At 35.3% G+C, this 13,581-nt stretch overlaps 1 protein-coding gene across 12 annotated transcripts in view; it reads left to right on the plus strand.

The window, feature by feature from the left end:
* Positions 1 to 13,581, plus strand: part of DGKB (diacylglycerol kinase beta) — a 334,240-nt gene that overhangs the window by 57,422 nt on the left and 263,237 nt on the right. For 6 of the 12 annotated variants that reach the window (XM_050891901.1, XM_050891903.1, XM_050891902.1 and 3 more), the window contains 5 exons: positions 1,778 to 1,931; positions 4,826 to 4,861; positions 6,430 to 6,570; positions 11,959 to 12,008; positions 13,373 to 13,447. In XM_050891901.1, the coding sequence (XP_050747858.1) occupies positions 1,778 to 1,931; positions 4,826 to 4,861; positions 6,430 to 6,570; positions 11,959 to 12,008; positions 13,373 to 13,447 (456 nt within the window). The remainder of the gene's footprint in view (positions 1 to 1,777; positions 1,932 to 4,825; positions 4,862 to 6,429; positions 6,571 to 11,958; positions 12,009 to 13,372; positions 13,448 to 13,581) is intronic. The other 6 variants (XM_050891909.1, XM_050891907.1, XM_050891905.1 and 3 more) reach the window with 1 other exon arrangement.

Here is a 13,581-nt window from a genome sequence, read left to right on the forward strand (position 1 = left end):
AATTTTGCAATCTGTGTTGTTGGCCCCTTGTAAGGACAGTGATACATTTTAAACATTACCTAGGGCAATTAGGTCTTGGCCTTAATGGGAAACACCTTATTTCATGTGGACATAAAATTTCTACATCTCATAAATATTAAAAAAAAAAAAAAAGGCAGGGGGAGAGAAATCTCTGCTCCGAAGTGTTGAAATGATATTAAAGTCATTGTAAAAATTATTTATACTGTGACTCAGATTGCAAAGTCACTGAGGCACTTTGAAAATTTAGTTTCAATTTTCTTTTTCTGGCATGGTTTCAAGCTGATTTCTTGCTAGTCTTTTCCCTCCTAATGCTGCATTCACTGTGCTGAACTAAAGGAGTTGCACTAGAGTTTTCTATGGAGAAATGGAGTCTTCCTGAAGCATGAGGAAATTTCTCCAAGTTGATTTTGTGGTATAATGGGGCTTTATCCCTTAATTATTTAATGGTGAAAAGTTGCTGTCCTGTTTAATCTAGAAATAAAGACAGCAACACTATGTTTTACAGATTAATGATTGATAAGCTGTTTTAAAATCACGTATGTAACTGACTAGCGTCATTGATAAGTATGCAGTTGTGTCACAGTTATTTCTGAGATAAAACTGAAATAGTCTTAAGCTCTCTTGGCATGTTTCAGGACACCTTTATCTTTAGTGGTTCTATATTAGCAGGATAAAATGGAATCATAATGCTTTACATTGCTGTGACCTCATCGCAGTCCACACCTTCCTCAAGGGGGGCAGCAAAGGGGGAAGTGCTGATCTCTCTCTGGTGACCAGCAATAGGACACGAGGAAATGGAATGAAGCTGCGTCAGGGGAAGTTCAGATGGGACATTAGGAAAAGGTTCTTCACTGCGAGGGTGGTCGGTCACTGGAACAGGCTCCCCAGGGGAGTGGTCACGGCACCAAGTCTGTCGGAGTTCAAGGAATGTCTGGACGATGCTCTTAGTCATATGGTTTAGTTTTAGGTAGTTCTACGAGGAGCAGGGAGTTGGACTCGATCCTTATGGGTCCCTTCCAACTTGAGATATTCTATGATTCATTTTATTACTTAAAACAGACAATGCTGTCTTACCGGGAGGAATCATCAATGAAGTTTCATTAATCAGCTCTTGCTGGCAAAAGCAAAACCAAATTAAACTAAATGACAAATGTTTCAAATCAACAACTTTTTTTTCACTGTAAGTAATGTTGCATGTCTCAGCACTCTCATTTAACTATTAGAAGCTATTTAAGACAAGGTGATTAGTTTCTCTCTGACAAATACCAGCAAAACATGTTGCCACCTAGAAAAAGATAGGAGGCCTTCAATTCCCTGAATTAGGTATCCAAAAATCCCCTGCTTGTTGTCTGCTTAATTATGGGAAAAGTTAAGACTTGCTAGGTACATCCCTGTGAGCTCCGTAGGTGCCTTTGGTTGCAGTTTTGTAAGTGCTGTTAAGCCGTATTCTAATCAAGAAACTAGAGAGCATGGAACTTGGTTTCGGGGTCCTGATACAAGTGCTCTGAATTTACTCTGGGCTATCTTACACTGTGCTCTGGGCTATTGTAGCAATACTGTGAGTTTTCAAAGTCATACTTCATAATCAGTCACTTTCAAGAATAAGTGTGCCAGGCTATATCTTCAGAAATCAGTATTTTCAAAGGCAGTCTAAAGTTTTTAACAGAATATTATTTGATGGATTAGTATGAAAGTTTTTGCAAAACTAACAATTCAAAATACCTTTTTTCTTTTTTTTTTTTTTTTTTCACTCTAGACAATTGATTTAGAGGGGTTCAAGCTGTTCATGAAGACTTTTCTGGAGGCAGAGTTACCAGATGATTTCATTGAGCATCTTTTTACATCATTTAGCAACAAAACCTCTCACTGCAGCCCATTAATAAAAAACAAACCCCAGCACGTTTCTGGAGGTAAGTAATAAAATCAGAGTAATATAAGAGCTGAAGGTTCCCTCCCCCTGCTATTTTACTTCTAATAGCTATAAATACATGGAATTCTAAACAATACGTTTTTTTTTTTGTTGTTGTTCTGATATTTGTGAAGTTGAAGAAACTAAATCTTGAACAAGAAATACTGTGAAAAGAAAGGGAAATTAAATGGTTTCGTCTTTTTAATTTACAATAATGATGCAGCTGAGACACCAAGTGGACAGTCTTTGTCACGTTAATGCTAATCAGATTGCTATGGTTACATGATCTTGCTGCCTACTCTACTGTACAAACACTTAGAAACCTTCAGAGTTTCTTGCAGGAGGCTCCTGCTGGTGTTCTACAGTCTCTGTGCCCAGTTACTGCTGCTTCTCTTAATTGTCTAGGTGTGCTAGTGCTATTAGTAATCCTACATACTTATCAGCTACTGATATTTTAAGTGTCCTGTGTTAGCAGTATTTCTTTTCTCAGTGTAAGGATCTTCTTTAATGCAGTTTGAAATTTTCATGCTAAACTGAACATTTTTATTAAAAGTGATTTTGAGTTCAGAGGACATAACACGTTAAAATACTTCCATGCAAAATAGTGTTAAAAACTGTCAACTTACAAAATTTTATAAAACTTCTAAAGCAAATTTCCAGAAGGAATTTTAAGTTACCTTCCTAACTTGAAATATTTGGTTTAGCACTTTAGCAATTTGGGAACTCTATCAAAATCCAGTAGCTAAAAGTAGAAGTTAGACTAATTTAATGAAACAAATTACATATTTTGAACGGCTGGGATAATCAAGCGCTTAGAGCAAGTTACCAAGTGGTTTGATGGGTACTTAATAGCTTGAATTCTTTAAAGATTAGGTGTCTTCAAATTGCAACTCATCTGGAAGTTGTGAATTTGGTACAAGTGCTACTAGCTGAAAAGTTAGCTTTTCTTGCAGATACCAAGCACTAGATTTCCATAGATGCCTCAGTGTACAGTACTAATTGTAGGCTTTCAGATATCATCCATTGCGTCTGACCTGTTTTTTCTTTTTAGTGCATGCTGTTCTCAGCTGTGTTAAATAGATGAGTTTCAGTTATTTTTCTTTATTTAAGTTTACAGTACCTGTTATTTCCACTTCTTAGCTTTAGATTTCCTGGCAAAAAACAACAAACAAACAAACTAAAAAACCCATATTACATTATCGTCTTCTGTTATATTATAATGTATATATATAATGGTCATTAACTGTAATTAGACTTAACCGAAAAAACTTTTTTTCTGCTAGCAAAGCTTGCTTACTACATCGAGGGTATGATTCTTCATATAAATTTTTTTTCATTTGAATTGAATTCTACAGGTATCTTTTTTTATCCTTTCTAATCAGAACTGCCATGGACACATCTCCTTCCACGAATATCTGCTGTGTAGACAATACGTTTCCAACTTCTTGGGCTTTTGTTGTTAGTTAGCTGGACTGATTCCATGTGCAGAGCAGTAGGCTTAGTAGACTATGGTGTAATCAGTTGTGTGGGGTATTCAAAACCTTCTGTTGCTAATTACAGCTCTGATAATGACTTACTCAAGGGTTTGGGCAAGTCATTTAGACCAGTGATTCAGTCCCTTGCCCTTAAAGATGCTTTGCAACAGAATCTCTAAGGGCATGTCTAAATGTGTGCTTTATTGTATGCTGCAGGGTATATTTTCGATGTTATAAATTTTCAACATTGCATTTTTTTCAACTATGAATATAGATTCTGTTGCCTATGAAGTCTCAGCAGCACGATTTCATTTCCAGTTCTATTACTTTTAATTTTTCATTGAAGCTTTCATCATGTTTTCATCAATGAGTAGCATCAGCAATAAACATGCACTGTACCAGCCACCAAAGCCTGTAATCTTTTACACTTAACACTTTTTGCCTGATAACTCCAACAACAGCTGCCATTTAGTGGTGCATATTTAGTTATTATGCTGTGTTTTTACATCTGTTGTCTGACTACTATTATTTTAAAAAATCGTCTTATATCATTCTGGTGTTGTATTTCTATGGTTTTGACACCTCATATGTAGAAATGATAACAGCTGTTTTTAGGTCATTGCCAGATTTACAGCTAAATTCTGCCCAGTATAGGCCATACTCAGCTTTCTTCACTTTCACTATAATTCTGTCTGATAGATTTTATTCTTATGTGTGGTAAAATAATAATAATAATAATGATAGTAGTAATAGTAATAATAATATTCATCATTATTATGGTTATTATTAGTGTTGTTGTTTAAACTGTATGCTAAGTTTCTTACTCTAATTCTACTGTCTAAAATTTTTTTCTCCTTAACTCACTTTTCCCAGTTTGTAGTTAATTTTCATCTTTTTCTGTTAGTAAGGACTTTAGAAATACTGTAACGTGAGACCACATTAGTAGTCTTCCGTATGTATTTAGTGTAATAGCAGAAGGACTGTTTGATAAAGTGTGATATCCAAAGCATATCAATTCAGTTGACCTCATGCAAGAGTTATTTGTGCTTGAAAATATACTGTTCATATTGTAATTCAATTGCATGAGATTTAAACTAGGTGTTACATCTTTATAATTTGTAGCATTTAAAGGGAAAAAGTGTGCATTGGTACATTTTGATGTGCAAAAGAAAATTATGGAAGCCTTTGTTTTAAGATATCTAGTAATTTTTAAATGTTACCAATAGTGGAAAAAACTGACCATACTGGGAAATAAATTTGTCAGAAACATTTGACATTCTTCTGGAAAAGGGAAAGGTGCACGAGAGCTAGAGGAGATCACAAGGAAAGTAGCAGGGTTCATAAATCTCTCTGGTATGTGTCTGTGTTTTACTTAGTGTCTCTTGGTCCACTCATGTCTGTTTATAAATTGTATTTTCAGTTAAGGTGTCTGAAGAGAGATGGAAACAGATGCCAGGTAAGCAGCAGCACTGTAAATCATCTGTAAGTCAGCACATTGCAGCTACCCCTCTCCCACCTCTGATTAAGAAGTAATACTTTAACCTGTACCTTGCAGCTGATGATAAGCTAAAAGATACCTTAAAATTTGTATGCCTTTTCATTTGAATTGCAGGACTATACATTTTTGAGATGAGTTAGCCCAAGTTTTATAACACTCTTTATTAGTGCATGAGATTCACATAAGACTGGATTGTGAACTATTTCTGTAAATTGTGTGATTAAAGCTAGCATCTTAATTGATTAACATTTTATAATGTCTTAATTTTAAGGGCACTTAACCGACACGCGAGCTCATTTAATAGAACATTGCCCTATTAAATCTTTTTATTCATTTAAATATTTACTTTCAGTGTTTATTATCTGCCTGAAACCATGAACATGATTCAAAGATGTATTTTCTGCATGCCAATTTGCTCTTATTTACTGAATTATTTTTTTTAACGTGCACCTCAGTAGACCTTTGAAAATGTCTTCAGATTGTAATGAAGTTTTTCAAGATAAAAATAGGGGGAAAAAAACCCCACCAGAATTCTGTTTCCATTTGCTACAGTAATTAACTTGTCCAAGACAAATGGATAAGAAAAATTATGTATGCAGGTTATGTGTGCAATGACAAATCTGTTCTGAATTAGTTATAGAAAACATTTAAGAAGTAAATCCTTTTGTAAAGTTTCATCTTGAATGTTATTAGTCCGTGAGAAATGTAACAAACTTGTAAAGAAAATTTTATTACTGCTTTCTCTGTGTTCTGCTGTCCTTCCCCCTTTTTTTCATCTATTTATTGGTCCTGCAGATTCCAGTAATATCATCAGCACCAGTCATATTAATGTTCTCTTGAAACAAAAAGTTTGGCAATGTTGAAACTTATATTCCAAGTGGTACACTGGAACTGCTCTTGGTCACAGTGTTTGAGCAATTATTATGACTATTAATTAAATTCTATGTTTATTTTCACAGTATTCTGTGGCCGAGGCTTCCATGTTTTAAATATGCGTTGCTCTGACACACATCTGGCTATGTTTTTGGGAAGACTGCACATTTGGGTATTATCAGAGTTTTCTTTGACACTAAAACATCTTCAATTAGTGTAGCTGGTGTCAGTCTATAAGTTAGAGGAAGCTTCTACAAGCACAAGGAAGTGGATGCAGCATTGGGCAGGGATTGTCGTAATACTTAAATTAACATGTAATGTAGTAGAATAAAAATATTCAAATTTTTTTGTAGTCAAATGACATCAGATCAACACAAATGAAAAAAAAGGGTTATGCCATTCCCATAATTGATTTTTTTTGTTTTCAGTAATTTGCTTTACCCGTATAATATTTTAAAACCTCACTATCATTTTAATTCAACCTTTGCTGGATAAACTATGAACATGAATTGTTTAAAACTTCACGTTTATATTTAAATTAAGAAGTCATCTGAGGTTCACATAAAATGAAGATACATGTATGCAAGAGTTATGTTTTCATTTTCTGCTTATATCATATGTTAAGAGCAACAAAGGCTATGTGTTATTTCCAGGTCTGAGACTTAACAAAGGTACCTCGACATGCCGACCTCCTACTCCTGCCAACTTACATTTACCAGACATGATCCAGCTGAAAGATATTGTTTGCTATTTGTCACTACTAGAAAGAGGAAGACCTGAAGACAAGCTAGAATGTATGTTCTTTTTTTTAAGTTAATTTTATGTATTTATTCCAATAAGTCATCAAAAATTCTGTTTCTAAATTTTCTGAGTTTAAGATTCAGTTTTGAGTAGCTGCATTATAAAAATATGGTTCTAGGTGACCATTATTGCAGAAATGATCATTTATTCTTGCTAATAGTATTAATTTGATGAGATTTTAAGTAAATTCTTTCTATCTAGCACACGCTAAGATGGGAAGTAAGGATACATTGTGCAGTTAAAACAATCTTTTCTATACTGTCATCTCTTGATTAGTATCAGATCTGAGAAGAACAAATGAAATATGCTGAGGATGCTTAGAGATATATAGAAGTGGTGAATAATCTGTAGAAAACAAACTAATTCAAAGAATAGTTGTTACTATGGGCCGTGGGCTCTATAATATTAGTGAATACAGAAAAGCCAAGAATGATCCAAGTCTGCACCACTGTTGGGAATGAGTGTTTGACACTGGAAGTTAGAAATTACTTGATGTTTTTAGTTAGGGACCTGATTCATTAAAGCCCAACACCTCTACCTGTTCAAAAAATAACTGAGAGTTTGATCTGCGAATCAGCAAAAAAAAGAAAGAAACCATGTATTTCACCATTATGGAATTTTAGAAGCCAGTTTTCCAGATAGATAAACAGTCAATCCAATCATATAGTCCTTACTGAGACCAAATATACTTCGATATACATAGCTGGTCTGTCTGTAAAAGAACTGTGGGATCAGGCTCCAATACTGTATGGAAAGTAAATACTCAATATGGTAAGAAATGCAAACAGTAGGCTGCTTCTGCTGGAATGAGAAATTCATTACAAGGTTACATGACCGCATGTTGTTGAAGTATCTTGATGTTTTGTTACCTGTAGTTAGCTTACAATGACAACTTCGTACTCCAAGATCACTGATACCTTTGCATCGGCAAAGATTGTAAGAAGCCGTCCCCAAATTTGGTAATACCAGTTTGGTATCATGATTAGAATATGAGGATGTATGCGTGAATGTGCATTCAGAACACAAGCACAGGAAAACTAAGATCCTAGGATTGAATTCAACTTACAATATAATAACTGTTTCATGGTAGCAAGTTATGCAAGCCTTATCAGAGCTCTGAAGAGCTCTATGCACAAACCATAACATGAAATGGAGATCAGGAATTGGTGTCAGGAATTGGTACAGTGAAAAAGGGGAGAGACAGAGGAGCATGTGATGATTTTAGTGTGGGGGATGTTCCATGAACTTCCTGCAACAGGAGCTGCATAGGCAAAAGCTTATGAATGATCTGTATGATTTAGGAGCAAGAGAGCCTGATCTAGTAAATGTGTGGTACTTACATGTTTTGTATATTCAAGATCATTTGCATTTACTACATATAATTAAGGACATGGTTATTATATAGGTTTATTTTCTACTTTGTCATACAGAGGTGACATATACCTGTATTATCACTTTCTGGTGTCTAAATTTTGGCTTATACTGTACCATTAGTAAGCAGAATTCCCTGTTGATTTTAGTTGAATTGTCCTTATAAATTAATGGTATAATTTAACCCTTTGTCTGAAATAATTTTATAGCAGTAGGTCCTGTGGCTGTAAGGTAAATTACAAATTAGTAGCAGTGGAGTGAAAAAAGAAAAGATGGCTTATTCTGGAGTTGCCAACATTAATATTAATACTGATCTCAAATCATGACTTTTATGCTGTTGACAAAAAATGGAAACACTGAATCATAGCTGTGTGTTTGGAAACCTGATTCATGACAAGCAGAACATGGAAGCAGTGCTTTCAAATAAAATCTGATATAAGCTGGAGGATTTTTTAAGATAAAATACACTAAGAAGAAATAGTGTTTAGGTTTTGGATCTATATGATTTATGGATTTTCATAGATTTACAAATATTCCAGTAGATAAATGGATTCTCTAACCTGTTAACAGTGTATTTCTAGAGGTCTTAAGCACTATGAACCTCACCTGTTTGACATGTGCAGCACATCTATTATTCATAAACTATATATGACCTGAATATAAAGAATATCCCGAACTTTCCTAGCAGAGATACATTGGAATAATTTAAGTTCTCTTTTGAAGGTCATATTGCAAATAGCTCAAAGTGTATCTATATTGTTAATTACCTTCATGCTCTGTGGCTCAACCTGTAGACTTGATCCATAGAAACTGTTTTCTGCTCTCCATGTTGTTTTCACATGTACTAAGCTTTGCTTGCTGGTGTCCACACTATGATTCTTGAAGGTGTAAGAAAGACCCCTTGTAAATATGCAGGGTACTTCCTAAGAACTGAACAGTGGTGTTTCATAGCTCGACTTTTTTTCCTTTAATGATCCCAACAGCAGAAGTTATTTTAGCTCACAATTACATGAGGCTTTATCAGTACAACCCATTCCTCAATTTGTATGTTTTTTATCGGTGTAACCATGGACACCAGACATGTATCTCTTGTGAAACTGTTCAGAGAAATGCCAGGAGGCAGTATGAAGGGCTTTAGACATAAATAGTGTGGAGGAAGCATATGACCTCCACAGGTACCATAGCTTTGCAAACATAATATGCTTACAAGTGCTCATGAACAGAAACTCCAAGAATTATGAGCTGTGGGTTTTTTTGCCAGTTTCTCTTGTCAAGACTCTCTCCAGATTATTCTGTTTCTGTTCTTTCCATACCAACAGAAGCTTCACGAATGCCACACCATTGTTTTGTATTTTTGCAGTAATACAATAACGACTAGTTATAGTGTGTCTTTTTGCTATGCTATTCAGTTCTTGGACACTCAGGCTTCTGTGGAGAGTGACAAGCCTTACAGTTTTCAAAGTACACGTGCTGGTGAAAATAGAAAGTGCATTCAGCACTTGTTTGTGCGTGTGTTTTTGCGAATGAATTCCCCAATTTCTTCTCAAAAGAATATGATTTTGAATTTTTGGAATTTCTGGGTTGCCACCTTTTGTCATATGCAAGATCAGAAGGCCAGAGGTTGCAGGTGAAAGTATAGCAGTGCAGCAACTGATCTCATCTTGGTAATTTTATTTTAATACATTTTTAATTATTTACAAAAGGTATGCAGTCTAGTAATAGAAATCGAGTGGTCAGTCAGTGCTATCAGGTAAGAGGATGGGAAAAGAAATATAAAAGATTGACTTGGGCTCTGTAGTTTGCCTCAGAACTTTTGTTCAGCTGTTTTTGTCATTTTGTTGTTGTTTTTTCTCCTAGAGTGCGTAAATCAGCAAGAACATGAATATTTAGCAGTGTATGAATGGAAAAGAGATTGCATGCCACACCAGTAGCATAGTTTTTCAGAGTCTAGCCAAGAGCACAGATTGAGCCTTTTCACTACCCAATACATATGTAATCGGAGAGACTTTGTTTGCTACAAAGGTGAAACAGTTACAATTATGCTAATGTCTGTTTCTAAATGACTGATTAGAACTACTGATTCATGTTAAAGGAAAAAAAAGTTGTAAGCACTACTTCTCTGGAGTGGGTAAAGATCAGGGAGATACTAAAACTTGCTTTCATGATAACTGTAGAACATTCTTTCAACCAGTGCTTTACAATCACAGAGGAGGAGGAAGGAGAACCAAACGATTTGAAATTTATCACTGAGTGATTCAGTGATTCATCTCTATGGAAACTGTGAATGCTTAATGGTACCTTTGCCAGATAATATTAGCTGTCGTGCTCTGAGCAGCTTTGGTAGAAGGCATGCTAGGAGGGACAGTACCAATCTCTGGTGGCTTTTCGCATTAACTGTTGTTTTACACTGAAACATTTCTGCTATGTCATTCACAGGCAAAGAAAAATATTTTTATACGTTTTCTTAGCCTATAACTAATGAATAATGGATCTTTGTAGCTTGAAACAATGTACTACAGTAAATATCTTCAATCTTATATTACAGCTCTTAAGAGCAGTGTGATGTAGTGGCAAAAATTGCTGAAGTGGTAGAGAGGTATAATACTTACCTTTTTTCCCCACAGTTAGGTGAACAACTTGGGAATAAGATGGGGGATAGAAGGGAAGCAAACCAATCCATATAACAGTTAAATATGTTTTGCTGTAAGTCAAAAATAATCAAATTCTTTCTGAACTTTACTTTTTAGTTGCTGAGAATTCCCTCTCACTTCTCATTATATTGTTTCCTGAAAACTGTGATAAGGTTTGCTTGCAGAATTTACTGGACTGTAACAGCATTTGCTGTAGATCCAATGCGGTGGGATTGTTCACTGTTGAATAGGTTGTATGTTATGTTTCCAAAGACATCTGGTAAGACAGTTTGTAAGCAGATTGCTTGGGTTTTGCTATCAGTCAAGGCATTACAGTGTCCTGGAACCACCTGTACATGGGATCTCTTCTTACTCTTTAGAAAATAGATCTAGGGGGAAAAAATGAGCACTTTTGAAGAAGATGGTGTTTAGATTTTAGAGCTCTGACAAACTGTCCCAGAAAGTAGGGACAAAGAGTGAGGTATTCGTAGGCTTCTGGTTTTCATCTTTAGTCTTTTAACAGTATTCGTACCAAAGCTTCATGCTTCTTTCTGCTCTGCAATCTGATGCAGTATGTGATCAGCTCAGTAAGCTGCTTTGAAATATCTTGGTAATGGTGGACATACCTGCGCTGTGGCTGGAATCAAGTAATGATACAAACTTGAAAGTATATATTCTTTCTGGATATTGTCAAAAGGCATCTATTCTTGTCAGGGTAGCTCCCCAAAATGTTGGGAATACATTTTCAAATTGATGAAGGAAGTCTGGTCCTGGGAGGAGTCATGCTGGCAGTCTGTGAAGAATGATTATTGTTGGATTTCGCCGATTAGGTACTTCAAATAATAATCCTCTGTTTCATTTAGTTGGTCAGAAAGCATTTGTAAAGCAATATCACTATTGAATAGCGATAGCTGCAACCACGGGAGTAGGATAGCAGTATAACTTAAACAGGCTTATCAACATTTGCCTGACCAATTCTGTGTTATCCTATGTTTGGTGAGATGACAGAGAAGGGTCTTTTGGTGGTACTCACCGTGAATACAGATCATCTCTAGGAGGAACCAGAATTAAGTTCACAGACCAAATTAGCAGTTGGAATGATTATGTGGAAAAGGTGCAATTGCACTGTCCTGCTAATATGTCTCATTGGAGGCAACAGTGGCAGGGTAGTCACTGAGTGAACCTCTCATATAGTACGAAGTGTTTGGTGGGTCTGCAGTTAGTGTGATCATTAAAGGAAAGTGTTAATGTTTGTACTTTCTTTGAAACTCAGGTTTGATTGTTTTGTGTTTTGGTTTGTTTTTTTTTTTTTTTAAAATGAAATAATGTTATTACTGTATTTTCTAACTGAGTTTCCTTCTCTTTTTGTTTCCTTTTTAGTTATGTTTCGCTTATATGATACAGATGGGAATGGATACCTAGATAGTTCGGTAATGTTATTTATGTATTTTAATGCATTGTAGGAGTATGTCATAATGGCATACCTATACAAAACTACATTAATCCAAATCAAGTTTATATTTCTCCTGAATTGATAGAAGCAGTATAAACTATAGTTGATAAGAAGTCACCCATTTTGAAAGTAACTCTTGAGTTTTCTTTTCCATTAAGCTGCTGCTTCTACAACTGTATAAATTTTCAAATGCTGACATTGCTGTCGTGGAGTCCTATTCTATAGTCTTCTGATTTTTAATCGTGTTACTGTAGGGGACACATTAATATGATTCCTAAAATTCTAGTATGCTGCTGGGAGATGTGTATGAAAGCACCATTTGTAAAGATTTCATTAAAAGGGGAAAATGTGAGAGTCACACAGTGGATGTATGTGGAGAGATGTCAGAACTTCCATGTTGTTATTAAGAACAGAGGAACAGTATTAAAGACAAAGTTTTGAGGAGCAGCCCAACCAAATGTTTGAAGGAAAATCAGAGATACAGCAATCATTTAAAAAATGTAGCTATTTTTTTTTCTGTTAGCTAACAGAAAGAAGTATTTTATTGGCAGCTTTCTTTTTTCCTTTTTTTTTCCCCCTTCTTTTGTGTCTCCCTGAAGTAAGACAGCATAGAGTAGATTGGTAAAGAAGAGGAGGTGATTCCCATAAGTGACAGGGGAATAGGGAAGCTAAGGTATGTAGAGGTATAAAGTAAATACTGTATCATAGTTTTAGGCAATACAAAATATGAATTAGATAACTAGTGCATAATAAATACACATGAGAATTCAGAATGGTTGTAGATAAGCATTTGAGCATGTTTACAAACCAAATGGTATATATGAATAGGGAAGAGCACTAGTGATATGTGATCAAGGGAAATTACAACACTGGAATGGTAAGAAAATATCTCTCTATTAGCTTATACCATCCACTTTATGCCTTATTTCCATTAGAAAGTTGTGAATTATACAATTGCTGTCAAAAAAATAGTTTATTAGAGTGCTGGAATTTAAAAGACCTTGCATCATTATATCACAGGGTGGACTTCAGATCATGAAACCAATGCTCAAATGATCAACTAGGAAGGAAGAATCTATTACTACTTTCAACCCAGAGGCTGTCCTTTGGTTGTGGGGCTGTATTTCACCTCCCTGCATGCTTTGCAGTCCATGCCTGATGTTTTGTTAGTGAAGCAGATTCACCTAAAAGTGGACAGCTTCCGATGTAAAGGACATTTCATTAGGAACATTGATGAAACAGTGTCACTGAATGCAGTGTATTTGAATCAGAAGTTGCTTGCGGTAGAATCTGTCTATAATATTGCATTAAATATTATCCTTCTTTTTCATTCATTTGTAGGAGCTGGAAAATATCATTGCTCAAATGATGCATGTTGCAGAATACCTTGAATGGGATGTTACTGAACTGAGTCCAGTAAGTATCCATTTTATCACAAGTTTTTAATGTTGCTAGAGATAGCATTTAATCATTTTGTGATATTTCATGTCAACATGTGATTCTATATGTTAGTCAGATAGAAATAATAATAGTCTGTGCTCCACTATGAC

Source organism: Gymnogyps californianus, chromosome 2 (genome assembly GCF_018139145.2).
Source record: "Gymnogyps californianus isolate 813 chromosome 2, ASM1813914v2, whole genome shotgun sequence".
Classification (NCBI taxonomy): domain Eukaryota; kingdom Metazoa; phylum Chordata; class Aves; order Accipitriformes; family Cathartidae; genus Gymnogyps; species Gymnogyps californianus.